Here is a 17,476-nt window from a genome sequence, read left to right on the forward strand (position 1 = left end):
ACATTGATATCTAAATGAGTTTTATAAAAAATCTTGTAATCATGATAAGCATGGACATTTCTCATCATGTATAATGGAATAATTGCACATATCCCAGTGTGTCAAGTAACAAAAAGGGAATTTTATTAAATGATTCCATTGCAAAATTATTTCGTAGGTTCATGTTTTCCTATTTACATAATTCAGGTGAATGGCAGATGTATTAAAATCTACCATCACTTGTCACAAGTACTGCAGGCTTTCATTTTACCACAATTAAAGATCCCCTTTTCGTTGAGTAAATTGAAATTAATTGTGGAATAATTTGACATTATTGTCATTGATATAAATGATTGCAAATTTTTGGAAATCAGCTAGTAACAAGTACATTTTATTGTGTTTTGTTTCAAAGTTGAATCAGGGCTTTCTACACTGAATTATTTATACATAAATTTATCAGCAATCCGCAAAGAAAGCTGCTTAAAACCCAATCCCCTTCTTATGAAAATTAAAACACCAGAAACATAATTAGCATTTGACCTGAGATTTAATCTGTTGAGAGGTTAACATCCTTATAAATTTCTTCACTTGTTGCACTAATGTGTTAACTTATACTGATGTTGGTATTTTATGGAAAAAAAAAAAAAAAAAAAAAAAAAGTTGCTTGCAACATGGCTTTTCACTGTGTTGGTAAAAAAAAAAAAATAATAATTAGACAATGCATGTTTTTCTCACAGTATCCAGAAGCTGGAATAACAATAATGTGCTTCTTATTGCACGCAAAATTTTGAGGAGATACTTGCAGATTCCTCTTCTCTATCTGAGTATTACATCCAGACTTCATCTTAGTCGAATCCGGAATGTATTTATCTCCATAGAACTCATATTTATTTCACTTATATTTCTGGCATCTGGAGGTGAATGCATCAAAGATAAAGATGCAGGTGTAAGACTTTCCACATGGAATTTGTTAAAGAGTTTATGCACCTTTACCTGCAGAAAAAGAATAAATAAATTAGAAAATACATTAAGTACCTTAAACTTTACTTCAATTTTATCTCCAAAATGCCAGGCAAATACCTTCACAATTATCAGCGCAACAATTGTTGCACCAAAATTACTGACTATTTCTCTAACACCCCAAACTCTATACACTTGATTCAATCTTTTCAGGTAGAGTTTGCTTGCCATATTTCAAAGCAAGTAAGGTAAACCAGAATATTTAAAACATGATCAGAAATACTTGGATTAAAATTCTCCTTGTATCTAAAAAGAAAAAAATATATATCAATTTTTCAACAAATAACTTAAATCTGTTTCAAGATTTGCTGTAAAAAATTTTAGAGATTCTAGAAATTATTATCCAGCCTACTGCCCATGGTATCATTTACAACAAAGATGCATGATGTACACATGATTGCATTTGCAAAACATTCAGATATCTGTATGCTTTATATACTTTAATAAGGAAGTTTTCAAAGTACCAGTCACATGACTTGTAGATAAGTTTAAAAAAACTATTCAAAAGAAAACACTTCAGAATTTTTAAAATAACTCTCTTTGGTAAAGTTGCTCATACTATACCATTCAAAAAGTGTTTGAGAAATACTGCTGTTATATCAAAACTGCACTTGCAGGAAGTCAGTAAGACTAAATTTGATCTAAAAGTTAACTTGCAGATGCTTACATGGTAATTTCCATGCAGCAGTAGCACCACATCCTTACTAAGTGGAAAGTAGATTTCAAGATAAAGTTAGCTATAATTCTGTATTTCTCAAGAAATATCGATTTACACTTCAACAATAATTTACTTTTTTACTGTTATTACAGTACTTGCACAGTAAAACATCCGTAGAATATCAGCATACCTTTCCCTGAGTGGTGGAACAGAGCAGACCCACATCTTTGTTTGAAAACCTACAGTCAAATCCCTTCCTGTGAAGAATCAGAGCAGCTTCATCAGACGGCTCAGTATCTGTCTGCAAACAAACCAGAAGTTACTCAGAAAGTTGCAGAGCCAACAAGACATTTTAAGACCTTGTAAGAGATTGTCATTACCTTAAAATGAGGGAACCACTCACACCTTAAATAATGTTCAGCCTGAACTGAACGCGTTTCTTTTATTGTCTATAAGATTAAACATAAAAATGACTAAATAGCATAGTGATTTTACATACACAGATACTATCAAATGTGAATTTAAGTGGTGAACAAAAAAATTCAGAGCTCAATAAATTCACATGCACAAGAAGACTCAGAATTTAAGTGTATCTATCATAGTTTTACTAATGGGCTTCCCAGGAAAATTATATGGCAAAAACAGAAGAAATCAGAAAGCATATTACAATATGTAAAAGTAATTACAATAGGTAGCTTTAAATACTGTAACTATGTTGTAGCAAATTTTCCTTTTGCAAATCTGCCCCATAAAATCTCACATGGCTTAGAAGTTGTGTGAAACCACACACTAGCATACAAATATTAAACAATTACAGATAAGACATGTGGTGCTCTTGAGCCTCAATAGGCATCACAGAGTAATCCAAAATCTCAAATTTCTGATTTGGGATAAATTTCTAAAATCATTTAGGACAAACAGTCACATAAATACTTGAAGTCAGAATCTTGTTTTGACACGTATTTTTCAGGAAACAGTCATATCCTAGAGAACGGAAAGCTTCCCAGATTGGGAAACTTTTCGTAAATACAGTAAGGCATAACAAAAATATGAACTGTACAGTAAGAGTAACAAATGAAATTCTACTTCTCATTATTGATGCAGATGCAGGCACACTATCTTCACAGCACCCGCAAGTGGCTGCGATGAGTTTTCCCACATGCCACAGGCCGTTTGTTGTATCACTATACTTACCTGTCATTTATTTTCTATCACGTAATTTATTTCATTGTACGTATTTTCTATTTTAGTTCTCCAGCCCTTCATTTTATTAAATATTTAATAAAGTGGTGTAAGTTTTTTTGTTTGTTATTTAAAACCTTGTTTAACTTGAATTGGGCACTGACATTTTTTCCCAGTGATCTCTCTCATAGTCACATTCATTTTTGTTACTTCAATAAGATCTGTTGCCTTGGAGAAGCCTAAGTCAACAAGCGTTAGCCATTTTGTGAAGCTTTATCTCTCTGAGGTGCAACAAACAAGCAGTATCAATAGATTAGGTGTTCAGATCCATATGAAGTTTCTTCTGATAGTGTAGATCTTGGAACAATATCTTCGACAAGTTTCTTTGAAATACAGCATGATATAACTTCACAGTACTACGAATTCAGTTTTAAATGTAATTCAGATAATAAAATGGTAAATTCAGGTTTTTTTTAAGCAAGTTCTCCCTTTAGAACAACAAAAATGTACCCAACAGTACGTGGACCTGAAATATGATAATTTGCAGTAAGATGTTAACGTGTAAAAATGCTGCATAGTTTACAAAACCAAAGCACATCTCAGTTTGAGAAGATCTGCATGAATAACACAGCTTTTAACCACCTAAAATCATACTGTTAATTAATGAAAGATATCCATGGTAAAACGATTTAAACAGGTTTAGTACACCTACTTAATATCTATGGTGGCTGAAAAAGTTCTTACATTGTTTATTGAAACAGCAGCTCCATTTCCAAGATTAAATTAATAATAATGATGCATCAAGATTATTTTCAGTTTCCAACTATGTAATACTTTGTCAGCCACATGGAAAAGTGCTGCACTTAAAAGTAGACATTTTCATGCACACAAAATGTTACTGTCTGAACATCAGATTAGAGATGTATTAAAATTCATACTAAAAAAGCCTGACTTTTGATGGGGTTAACTGATGTTAAGAATGACAAGATAGTAAGAAAGTATCAAAACTTTATCTTCAGTAGAATTATCTTGTAGTCACCTGCATAACAAATACCGTATAACTGACAGTATGAAAATTTCACTTCTTAAGTTTTTAAAATTAAATATTACCTTAATTAAGATTCAAAATGTTTAAAACATAAAGGTAATTAATGGTGCCTTTGGGAAGAGAGCTTTGATAACATAGTACTCATGATTTTACACTTTCTAGGACTTACTATGCACAGAGCATCCATAATCCATTACTAAAAGAGGTGTAAGACTGAGCAAGCTGCCACAGTTTTCACATATACTTTATCTATTCTTATATCAACTAAGGGAATGTATGAGCAAAAATGAACATAACTTATGTCACATATACCCTCTAAATATAGCTATGCTTCCTCTACAAAAACCTGTAACAAATTTCTCAATGTCTAGAAAACATAAACATCCTTAATCTTGCACAACAAAAAGCATTTATATTTGGTATAAGGGGACAAATGCACTCAGTTTTTAAAATCTCAATGTCCTGTCCTGTAGGCAAAATCTTTGCCAAACAAGATATATGGTGTTAGGCTCCTGCATGATGGGATTACACTCAATGGCATTTTTCCCCCCACAGGGGAGGAGAGTTTAAAGCGAAGAATTTCCCTTTTTCTCATTTACGTTTTGATGTATTTTCATGAATTCTAATTTCTACCTTAAATCTTAAATATATATATATTAATCTAGTACCCTTTTATGTGAAATTGTTATGATATCATTTCTTGAAATTCTGCTCCTTGTTTAACAATCAGCACAACAAAGAAAAGGTGATGCGTATTAGTAAATGACTCTTAGTGGAAAGATATGGAGGTACTCCATGACACATCCTGACCCACTCCCAAGACAATATCAAGCTGACTGCCCACTGCTTCTGTTTCATGTGGGCATGAGCAATACAGGCAGGAGCAATGAGAGAATTAATCAAGAGCTACAGAAACATAGGAACAATGGTAAGGGACTCAGGAGCATCTGCTGTTTTCTTGTCAGTCCTTTCAGTCAAAAGGAAAGAAGGACCAGTACTCTTTAATAACCTTATTAGTGACACAGATTGTGGGATTGAATGCAGCCAGAGCAAGTTTGCTGATGACACCAACCTAAGTGGTGTGATTGATGCAGCAGAAGGAAAAGATGTCATCCAAAGACATTTTGATATGAAAGATGGGCTCTTTTGAGCCTTAAAGATACCTAAAGATACCTTCCATGCACAGATGATTCTACGATTCTAGGATCTTTGAGGTTCCTTACAGCCAAGGCCATCCTAAGATCCTACGACATGATTTTACTACACCACTTGGACACCCACAAATCTAAGATTCTAGATGGGATCCATGTAAGGGGGCAAAAAGAGCTGTCACAAGTACCTGCCAAGCCACTTTCAAAAGCGTACCAGCAGTCTCAGTAAGTGGGGAGTTCCCAGAAGATTACAGGTTGCCAAAGTGATGGGCATCTACAGGAACGGCAGGAAGGAGAAATAGGGGATTAACTGGCCTGTCATTGTGATCTTGGAACCAGGGAAGGTCATGGAGCAGACCATCTAAAGTGCTGTCATATGGCATGTGCAGGACAACCAGCTGAACAAAGCCAAACAGCACGAGCTTACGAAAGGCAGGTTCTGCCTGACCAATCTCCTTCTATGAGAAGATGATCTGCTTAGTGGACGAGGGAAAAGTTGTGGGTGTAGCTTACATGGACCTCAGCAAAGCATTTGATACACAGCTTTCTCCTGGAGAGACTGGATGCAGATGCTCCGTCTGCTGGGTAAAGAACAGGCTGGATGGCCAGGCCCAAAGGGTTGTTGTGAATGGGGTTAAATCTGGCTGGCAGCGTGTCACAAGTGCCATTCCTAAGGACTCAGTATTGGCACCGGCTTTGTTTAATACCTTCATCAACCATCCTGTCATTGTTGGGGAGTGGGTGAATCCCCAGCGAGTTTGCCAATGACACCAAGTTGGGCGGCAGTGTTCACCTGTTTGAGGGTGGAAAGGCTCTACACAAGGATCTGGATAGGCTGAGGTTAATGAACTGCATCCAATTTTACGGCATTCTACAAGGCTAACCATTGTGCGCAGCAACTGGCTGTCCAACTTCGCCCGGGTGATAAGGAACAGGACTCAATGAAATGGCCTAAGCTTGCATCATGGAAGGTTTTGACTGGATATCAGGATGAATTTCTTCCCACAAAAAGTGCTTAGGTGCTGCAAGAGGCTGCCCAGAGAAGTGGTGGAGTTGCCATTCTTGGAGGTGTTCAAGAAACATGTGGATCCGGCACTGAGGGACGTGCTTTAGCAGTGGACTTGTGATGTTAGGTGGATAATTGGGTTTGATGATGGCATGGGCCTTTTCCTACGTCAATGATTTTATGACACTTTTTGCAAATTTTTTGTAAAACGTTCAAAAAAAAAAAAAAAGAAAAAGGAAAGAATCACCTACCCACGATCAAGAAAACTGCTTATACATTATCCTACTGCCACTTCTCATTAGGACTTAGGAAGTGCTAGTTAATACACCTCACACTGAGAATCCTAAACAGATGGCATTTCTTTTAAAAAAGCAAGCGTTAGTTGAAGATGCTTTAGAAATATCTCCTTCTGCATGATGTCATATGGCATGGAATACCCCTCTGGTCAGTTTAAGTCAGCTTTCCTGATTCTGTCTCCTCCCAGCCCTTTATTAGTATGAGCTGAGAAACTGGAATGATCTTGGCTCTGTACAACACTGCTTAGCAATAATTATTAACATCAGTGTGCTATCAACATTGTTTTTCTCCTGGAACCAAACCTTATACCAGACACTCTGGTAGAAGTGTCTCTGGTAGAAGAACACAATTCTGTCCCAGCTGAAATTCAGACACTGCCTGGGTTTTCTTTTTAAAACATACCAGAGAACAGTTTCACAAGAAGCCTGGATGGTAGGTAGATATTAGTATAATTAAAAAAGGTCTTGTACTGAAGTCTAAGAATAGTGTAAGAATTTATTCCAGTGGGTGTTAAGATGTGGTAGATTTTCATCAGGTCCACCAAACAGAATCAGGCTTTTTTAAAAGCAAAAACTAGTATACTCAGAGCAAGGTTTACTGAACTGAAATTTAATTCTTAATACAGAAGAGGCTGAAGTATTTGATCTAAGAAACCTTTCTTTGCTCAAACTGCGATCAAATCCATGAAAATACATGCTCTCCAGAGATAGAATAAAGTACTGTGCATTTTAGTACATTGTGAAATAGTAGTTCTTCTATTTCACAATCCTTCATGACCACTGTGTAATCACAGTTCTTGCAGAATTAACAAAAACAAATCATTACAATGTAGTAATAATATATAGAATGTATCAAATACATTATATAATGTATGAAATACATGTATAATACATACAATGTATGAAATTCATAAGCTACTTTCCTAAAGTAAAGCACTTGATTGGACTATATTAATAAGACTGCTGATTAAAAAGCTGCTTGATCTTACCTTTGATTGGACTGTCCTCAGATTAACTATATTCATATCGCAAGGCATAGATGACATGAGTGGAGAAAAAGTATTCAGCATCTCTGGGACACCTGAATCTGCATTTGTCGTCATTGGAATTACAGGATGATTTAAGAAAGAAGACGTCATATGGCTAAGAAGTGAGGGAAAACTGACTGATGCTTTCTCTTCATTCTGTAAAACATAGGAGAAAACAGTTATAGAATCAAGTTACTATACCAATGTCTGAACTTCTAAACCCATTTGCCTTACTAATGATTCCACTAATTTAAGAGGAACTCTTACCCTACAGAATGTCCATTCAATGACTTTTGGAAACTTCTGATCACCTGCAAGTTGCCTTTAGTGGTAGTAGGAGATCCTTCTCATTTACAGATCATTACTATGTCTTTTAAAAGAGTAATCAGATATCTCCTTTTATACCATTATGCAGCTTCTCATGTTAGCAAATTGCTCTCAGTTATTCAATATTTACCTGAATACTGAAACCAAAATACTCTTTTGCAGACTTCCTTTCCTCTATTTCTTATTTTTTCACACTGTGTTCAGATTCACTTGAATCCTATCTCTCACTTTATTTTTATATCTAATATCTTAAAACTGTTTTCTGGAGGAACTTGCAATCTTTGTCTTGATCTATAATGCAGCTTACTTTCAGTGGTTTTATTTCAACACTACGCCAGCAGGAACTGAAGGGAATCCTTGCCTGGCTTTTACTGAACAGTTCTTTGAGTGCTTTTTACACGGCTGCAGAAACTGTATCACAAACACTGAAATGAGTAAGTCCTCATATTCACACCAGCTACTTAAAGCTTTATAAGAATCTGAAAAAGAAACCTAAAAAGTCAATTTCATTCAGTCAAGGAAACACATGAAAACTTATTCTTGCTCTCACTTTTCTTTGTATTCTTCATCACATAAAATTCCTACTTTTTAAAACAGGTGACTTTTAGTGAAGACTTTGCAAAAAGTTTACAGCCTCTTAATCTTTGCCATTTTAAATTTGCATTTTAAGATAGGCTGAAACCATTAAATTAAAAAATAAACAGGAATGCTTAAAGCGAAGGAGATTATCTATCAGTTCATAATGGACAACCATAATAGTAATTCCTATTCTGGAGTGTGCATACATATTAATTTTTTACCTTTGCAGAAGCATTAAATACATCTGACAGTGTAGCAATAGAAAAAATGCCAGAGCTGACTTGATGCAAGTTGATAATTTCTGTTTTGTTGGTGGTTCTTTTCATAGCAATGACTAACAGCAATTTGCTTGTTTGGTAGCTACTAAGCATTGAGGTTAATCTTTTTATGGATGTATGATGGTCCCCAAAATTGCATTCCATAAATTGAAAAAGTTAATAGTTGTAAAGGAGTTCTCCCATGTGCATCATTGCGTTTATCTTCATCTGCTATTTTACTGCATGCTTAATCAGTCTGAAGTCCTTCTGTGATTCTACAGTTACCTTCATTTTGTAAATTATTTTATACAGTTCAGCATCACTGGCAATTTTTTTTAATGTTATTTTCCACTTTTTTGATTAAAATATGAGCAGACTTGCTCAAAATACAATTAAACCTAACAGAAGCCTTCTGTTCAAGTGACTGAATGAACTCCTAAACCCACAAAAAAATATAAACATCTGTGTTTTTTTCAAGTTAAAGAGCACTGTTTGACCTCAAAACAAATGCTGGCTGTTTACTTTTTTCCCCATGCATGTGCTGAAGTCAGTTACAACACTTTATCATCAGTTTTCTTACTATTCTTCAATCATCTTTTTTTTTTTTCTGTAAAAGAACCTGCTTAGCTGTGTCAGACAACTTTAAAAGTAGCATCCTTAAATATCATAAAAATGCCACGTGAATTAGTCAAATAATAAATTCGTCCTAATTCCAGCCGCAACACTGGAGGGCAGGAGAAGACAAAAGCACTGTCCAGCAATCACAGTTGTTTGAGATTAGTTTTTCGTATGCATTTTTTTACTTCAGGCTTGCATACTCCAAAGCATTTCACAACACAGACTTTGCTAGAACTCAAGTTCTTCCATTTCTTCCCCTGGTTTTGACCACTGCCAAACATACACTATAAACACATCAAAGTAAGAGCTGTACGCCTGTTTTTTTCCCCATGTTTTATCTATATGCAAATTTTCACTGTAAGACATCCCACATAGTTGGAGAAGAGCCACAATTCATTACCGAAACAGTACCTGATAACTCATTCAATCAACTAGTACTTTATGAATGGAACTACCGTGCTGAGGTCATCTGACATGTACAGAAGTGAGAATTTACAGAATGCTTCTGTTCCATGTATAGAAAAATACATACCAGACAAGTGTGACATCCGTGAGTTAAAACCTCTCCTAAATCTTCTAAATGTGGAAAATAGGGAAATAACAGGAGACAAATTTGTGTACTGGTTGACTTGAGAGTAATAAAGGGCTCACTGTATAAATATCTGGTGAATTCTGAGCCATGTCTAGGAAAGGTTGACCCTCATGAGGGCTGACAGGTCTAGATATACTGGAGCATTGGACAGTTACTGGTGGCACGAACTTCCACAGAAGTTAAATGCCTGGTGCTGCACCTGGGATAGAGCAATGTGAGATAAAAGCACTCGTGGGAGACAAGTGACTTGAGAGCAACTCAGCAGGAAAGGTCCTGGGGGTGCTGCTAACAGCAGCTCAGCATAAGCAGCAGTGTGCCCTGGCAGTCAGAAAGGAAATACCACATAATGGATTAAACATAGCACAGCCAGCTGGGCAAAAGAAGAGATTCTCCATTGTGCTTAGTGATGCTGCAGCCTCACCTTTAATACTGTGCCGGGCTGCAAAATATGAAAAGTACAAAAATGGTTCTTGAAAGTATCCAGAGGAGCAAAGTTGGTACAGGGCTGGCAGGCATCCCCTGTGAGGAAAGGCTGAGGACACTGGGCTGTCTAGCCTGGAGAAGAGGAGGCCAAGTGCTGATTTCACTATTCTTGGCAGCTTTCTGAGGAGGGGAAGCAGAGGAAGGAGATGGGCTTTGCTCCTGGAAGCTTACAGCAGGACATGCAGGAATGGCACAAAGCAGAGCCAGAGAAGGGTCAGACTGAGAACTGAAACAATTTCTTTATCATGAGGGTGATCAACCTCTGGACCACTCTTCCTAGAGAGGCAGCAGATGTCCCATACCTATCAGTGATAAGGAGGCATTTGCACAATGCCCTTGATAACATGGTTTTAACTAACTTCTGATAGAGCAAATTCTCAGCTACACTACTTTTCAATATAGCTATGCATTTTTGCCAGAAATGAACACAAGCCTGTTCAGCAAGGATCAATGAATGTCAACAGACGCCATTATTTCCACATGGAGGAATTCAATGACCCACCTTTGCTTCACACACACTTCCATGTCAGACACCATACTGCCAGACTTCCTCTGCTGCCATCTGTCACATAGCAACAATATAACAAAATATTGGTGGTCAGGTTTAACTTTTACTGCCATACCACCAACATCTGCCTCTGACATCGTGGGCAAACATAATAAAACAGGAAGCATTACTTTCAGAGCAGCCCTTGTAAATTTTAAAAAAGAAGGTATTTTTTACTGTAAAGATGCAGTAAAATCAGTCTCAGTTGAGAAACCAGAAGAGATGAAAGTAAAGACACTGAAAACTTTCAAGAAGAATATAGGCTGGAGAGAACCATTTACTGTCATGGACAAAGTAGTCAGGGAACTCTGATCAGAAACACAAAGAGTGGCTCTTAACCTCCTAGATTATTGAAGTAACTGAAGATTGCAGGAAAATGACCTTGAGGGACTCTGGCAAATGCAGAATCAGAGCTGAATCAATTTCACTCATCTTTGCTCCTGAAGTGTTTAGATGTTTTATCACAGTCAGAAACATTCAACTTGAGCATTATCAACATTCAAACTTTTAAAAGCTGCACTAAGATGGAGATTTTATGACGCATCTTGTGTTCCCATATCTGGGACGTCAATCTGCACTAACAGAACAGCTGCAGTCAACAGAATGGAGAGTAAAGCAAGTGTCAAAACCTGCCAGAAGACTAAATAAAGGAAAGGGGTTTTATGAACATCACCAAGTTTGCTGTTACAAAAATTCCAGAAGGAACACCTCAAAGCCCAATTCCCTCCCCTATAAGCATTACATTCACAAAAGGATTGGAATTGCCTTCCCTTCTTAATCAAATGATATAACATTTAAATAGGACTCTGTAGAAATACAAAGAAGGGAAGGCTTTTTTCCTGTAAACAGAGCAGATTTGTAAGAACAGTTACTCTGCATAAACATTTGCTGTGTGTGTAGTTTCCAGCAGTACTCTGCTGATGCCATGTCAGGTTGGACGTGAAGAAAAATTTCTGCTGAGAAAGAACACTGAGGTATTGGAACAGCCTGACCAAAGAGTGGCAGTCACTGTCCCTGGAAGTTTTCAAGAAAGCGGCAGATCTTGCACTAAGTGACATGGTCTAGAGCGGCCATAAGCATGGGTTGATGGCTGGACTAGATGATCTTACTGGCCTTTCCAATCTCACCGATTCTAGAAGATACTGTCCCACAGATTCCATCTAATCAAAGTACTGTTCTCTCAGAACTGACATTGTTTCCTCAACTTCAGTGAAACAATGTTCAACAGTCAAAGTTTGGAACTGAGCTCCACTGGCAGCTTTGTAAACATTAGATATTGGCAAGATTCTGACAAATGCCACTGATACAGCTGGCTTAATTGCTTCTAATCAAACTAAATACTGCTTTTTAGAACTACCTTGTAGCACGTTCACATACAATTATCTGATTGGAAACAATCGCTCTGAAATTTAACCCTGCAATGATTTTACAAAGATGTACACAAATCCTCATATTGGTTCTTTCTTTGTCATCAGAAGTAAGTTGGATAATTCTGAATTCTCAGATTCATTGGAAAAACAAAACAACAACAACAACTACTACAACAACAACATAACAATAAAGCAAAACAGACTCCAATATAACACTATGTTACAGTGTGCAACAAATCCTAAAGATGGCCTCATCTCTAGCATGCGCCCTTATAGCATACAAGAGCTATTCTATCAATAAAAGAAGAATGGAACACATTAAGAAAAGTCTCAAACACTTTTCTGTTAAGAGTTTGAATCGAGGAACTGGGGTCTTTAATTAGAGGGGAAAAAAACACTAATTAAACTCTTCAGAAATCACTTAGTAATTGAATGGAAGAATGAACAGAATAGAATACAGTAAAACTGAAACAGCTGATAATTGGACTTCAAACTGAGCTAAAAGAGAAACAATTAACTTTTCAAAAGGCAAGTAATCTTAAATTTCCTATGCAAAAAATTAAGGAAAGCAAGCCAGGGCAGACAGAATATCAAATCACAAATCTTGATTATTCAGTTTTCCCTTAGATACTTCTCTACGAAGAACAGCGCAAATGTGGAAAGATATTTCCACACAAATAAAAACTCTAAAACTACACCAGCATCCACACAATCTGACTGAGCTGCTGAAATGTGGATAGTGATTTGGATCTCAGTGCATTCCAATAAAATCTAGAAAGAAATAGAATTCTGTGCCTGCAAAATGAAGGAATGCAGAAAAAACTTGTACTATTCCTGAAAGGAAATACCCCTTCACTTCTTTTCACGTTGTGTGAAGAAACAAATTTTATTAACTTTCATAGACTATGAAAATTCACTGGCAGCAGAAGAATGTTCCTGAGCTGGAAAATACAATCTGTGAAGTAAAAAGACTCTTCAGAGCATTTCTAGTTACAAAACAAAGACAGGCAATGCTATTAAATATTTCTCCATCATAACCTAGCAACGGACAGAAACTGAGATGGTCAGCTAAAGAATCTAAGGCTTCTCAAAGAAAAACGAGGAAAGAAAAATTTGTTTTTCTGTGAAATTCAAAGACTAACAATCTGTTTCTGGTCAGCTGAGATACTGCCTCTATGTAGGAAACTATACGGGTGATATCATAATAACATGTTTATAGGCATAATGACAGACAATATCATTGACTGTATCAATATGGCAAAAATCCATGACAGTTAAGTACTCTGCTTTATCTTTAAAATACATACATTACAAAGCAAAAAAAAAAAAAACACAACCTTGAATCCTTACCTACGTAAAGTGTTCTCCATTTGAAAAGTGTCTGTAAACTGGAAGAATGAAAAGATTATGCAAACTTCCTACACATTGCCCTGTAGCTCCCAACTTTGTATGAAAATTCAGATTTTCTTTGGAACTGATTTTATTTGAATTCATTACTCAAGCACTAACCTGTTTCATCTTTACAGTAGGCTATACATGCAAGATGGCCTGGATGTAAAAATCTGATGCACTTTCTTTAAACTTATACAAAATTGCACAAAAAAAAAAGATCATGTCAAGTTCTGATTTCACTAGAAGTCATTCAGATATGGATGTACAGCTTTCCTTTCCTTTCCATCTCTGTCTAGAACTACAATTTACTGTGCCTATAAAAACTAGTGTTTTTGAGAAGGCAATAAGAATATTACATGGAGTTTACACTGATAGTGGAACAAACAGCAATTAGACACTAATCCAGACTAGATAAAAGGATCTTGCATGTTTACATACTTACACCGATCTTCCTTCTGAAGTAATTACATTATTCACAGTTTTGAATTATCCATTTGTGAAAAGCATATTCAGATCTTCCTCAGCCTACAATGAATCTCCAAACTTTCATCTACTTCAAAAGCAGGAAGTAACAGAAAAAACTTTTTTTCTTCTGAGATGAATAACCCCTTTTCAGTGACAAAGAGTACTGGCCATATTTGGCGAATGCAACCACACATTGAAGAAAACACTGTCCATCACTTCTAGCAGTTTTCACCCTTGCCAGTGGTAGTACAGATACACTACAATTGAGTAAAAATCAGACAAGGAGATAAGACCTTCCTTGATTTTGGAACGGTTAAGATCTTGAGATTAAGATTGCTCTTCAGCTGAGCAATATGCAAATACTTATAAAAGAACAGGTCATCTAGATTGAATTATGCTCTTAGAAAAATCTGGATAAACTGCCATCACAAGTATCAGCCAGGAACTTGACTTCTGAACACGAAGCTGTCCTGAAATCTTATGAAGCCTCTGAACAAGGATACTAATGCAGATTATTTTCTGCTATAGTAAAGCACTATGTCTTTCCTGAAATCTTGGGGGACAAAAATTCTTGCTTAATTTAGTAACATGTTTCAAGACTTTTTAAGGATCATGCTAGGTCTTTACCTGTGAGAATGGAATATTTTCACTATATTTACTTGGAGGGTACACTAAAAATACAAGCTGAAAGGGGTCCCTGAAGATTCATTATAAATGACACAAAAATTATGAGGGTCTGTTAGGTACCCATGAGGGTACTTTGTCCTCAGGAAATTTATTTTTCCCAAGCCATTAGAGTCAAACTTGCTGGTCTCTAAGACCACTCTTATCCTAGTTCAAAAGACTGCTATGGTCCTGTTTTCCCACTCCAAGCAGAAGCAAGGCCTGTACCCTCAACAGGCACACACAAACACACCACTTACTTGGCTAGCCACACAAATGAAAACAGAGCCTTCAACAGAACCCACAGAGCACTCAAACATAAACAGAATAGACCTGACTTGATCCTACAGCTGATGAGGCCTAGAGTTCACTGGTGAAACATCATCACTGTATTAACTTAATATCCACTGATGCTCAATAGTGTGGACTTTAAGTCTGTCTGATATCCAGGCTTGAATCTTAGGCTTCTTAACCACTCACTATATAGAGACTTTACATCGTTTCTGGTACAAGCTCCTTACACATCAGCTTCAAGTTTGCTAGCAGTTCACATGCACACACAGAATAAGGGTCTTCCCACTACCTGGCAGCTAGTACTGTTGGTTTTTTTCTCTTAGTCTCATGGTCTTTTTCTCCATCACTTAACCAGTAGATCCCTTACTTGTTCCTTAGACTGATCTGAAACTGTCTAACTGTTCTCATAGGCTCAGAGTAAATGATGCACTCACACAGAAATAGGATTGTCTGTAGCAACCAAGCACGCACCCTTTTATTCCCCTTTTCCATCTAATTCCTGTGAAGAACACAGTTCTTCCCCTCCCCAAATCCCTCAAGTCTGGCATACTTACAGGCAATCACCTCCTTAGTCTTAATAAAGTGATTTCTGCTGAATCATGCTGTTGAAATTCACACCAGTAAGAAACTAAGTGACCTTCAGCGGTCTCAAGAGTAGCCAATTCAGTGTTCCACATTACTCCCTAACTAGGTTCCTGGGGTTGCTGTCATTTTTTGCTGGTCCCTTGATCACTGTAAGGTCCTCGTGTTTAATTAATCTTTAGTCAGATGCCATAATGTCAATCACATTCTATAAACGGATTATTTGCCGAACAGCTACAAAAGAGCAAAAAAATGACCAGAAGCATACTATAACTCTTAGTGGTTGACAAGTATGAAGTCATCCATAACGCTGCACAAAAAGTATTATAACACACATTTTGAGCAATGAAAGAATTTTATACTTCATTCATAGTCTCTCCCTCCAATTTGATATATTTTATATTACTCTTAATGTTTGTGTTTTCCAGTAATGGTGCAAGAGTAAGAAGAATTGACTTAATATCCAAAGAATTAATGCATGCCAGAGATGTGGAAGGGACACTGTGCAAGATACTGCTTCCAGTTGACTGGGATGAACTTCTGCTGTCCCAGAGGATGACAGAACACAAATCAGAAATTTTCTGGAGTTGTGCTATGATGAGGAAGTAGCTTGCCAAAGTGATTATGATGACGATGATTATGATTATGATTATGAGAAGAATAATATAGATCAGTATGTACTATTTTTATCTCCAGTGAAGCTATCTGCACCAGAAATTTGCTGCTGATGGGAATTTCTTCATGTTGATAGAAACTACCTGTTCCACCTGCAAACAGATCATACCATTAGGATTTATATTACTTGAGAATATAAGGAAAAGAAGCCTGACTTACAGCATCTCTCTTTCCTTAACAAAGAACTCTGTTCTACCATAAGAACTTGGAGAGCAAATGACCTGGTCATCCTAGAACATGACATACGGCAAAGTTTAGATTTCAAATTGCACCAACTCAGAGTAACCTTCAAAGAGACATACTTTCCTACTTTGGCCAATTACATTGGCTAGGAATGGAGAAACGAAGCTTTAATACTAAACATACTATTGAAATAAAATACTATCTTTTTGAAAAGAATTGGCAGACGAGTATATACGAAAGAAGATAAATGAAACAACCCAAGAAAATAATATAATTCACTGCAGATGTGTTCATACTGTCATAGTTTTACAATTTTTGTTACTGGTATTTCACATCATAAAATCAGGGAGTTAAAGAATTAATGCTCCAGTTCTGTGGATTGTCAATATTTCCAGGTAACTGGTTCTTAGAAGAGAACTACGTATCCCAGAAGACTTTTACTGTTTTGTTTCCGTTTTCCATTTAGAAGGAAAGATAAAACTGCATCATGAGACTGTCCCTTCTTTTACTGCTCGCCTCTGTAATATGTGCTTCCTAGCTGTCACGCCTTCAGTGTCAGAGTAAGGCCTTTGGTTTTGAACACTCTCTCTCTCATTTTATTTACCAGCTTCATTTCCAATTATATTGTATGACACTGTGTTATCTTGCATTCCACTGTCATACTTAGTAAATTAGTTTTCTCTATTAGCCACTGTTTTTATTTTTAGGCCCATCTCCTTACCTTTTCCCCTTTTTCCCTTCCTCCTCTCCCATGGTGTAGGTCTGTGGGTCCCTCTGCTCCATTAGTTATGGAACTGGGACAAAGCGGCCCAAAACCATTCACAATTACACTTGCTAAAGTATGCTAATGAATAGCAGGGTACAGTAAACAGCTACTACATGAAGTATGTACATGCATTACAGATAGGCACTTCATATAAGAGGCAAATACAACTCAATAATCAGACAAATGGTTATATAATCAGGCATATATTTTCAGAGAAAGTGGTACTGACCATAAGAAAAAAGAACAGCTGTATGTGATGGAGAAAAAAGGAGTTTGATTATATGACTGCCACATATTTGTGATTTTATTAACAGC

General features: G+C 36.6%; 1 protein-coding gene across 1 annotated transcript in view; it reads right to left on the reverse strand.

The window, feature by feature from the left end:
* Positions 1–819: 819 nt before the first annotated feature.
* MAN2A1 (mannosidase alpha class 2A member 1) overlaps positions 820–17,476 on the reverse strand; it is a gene marked incomplete at both ends in the record, with an annotated part of 112,034 nt that continues 95,377 nt past the window's right edge. Inside the window, 3 exons of the mRNA XM_079548795.1 lie at positions 820–972; positions 1,848–1,958; positions 7,330–7,524. Coding sequence (XP_079404921.1) covers positions 820–972; positions 1,848–1,958; positions 7,330–7,524 — 459 coding nt within the window. The remainder of the gene's footprint in view (positions 973–1,847; positions 1,959–7,329; positions 7,525–17,476) is intronic.

This window comes from Tetrao urogallus (assembly GCF_951394365.1).
Source record: "Tetrao urogallus genome assembly, chromosome: Z".
Taxonomy (NCBI): Eukaryota; Metazoa; Chordata; class Aves; order Galliformes; family Phasianidae; genus Tetrao; species Tetrao urogallus.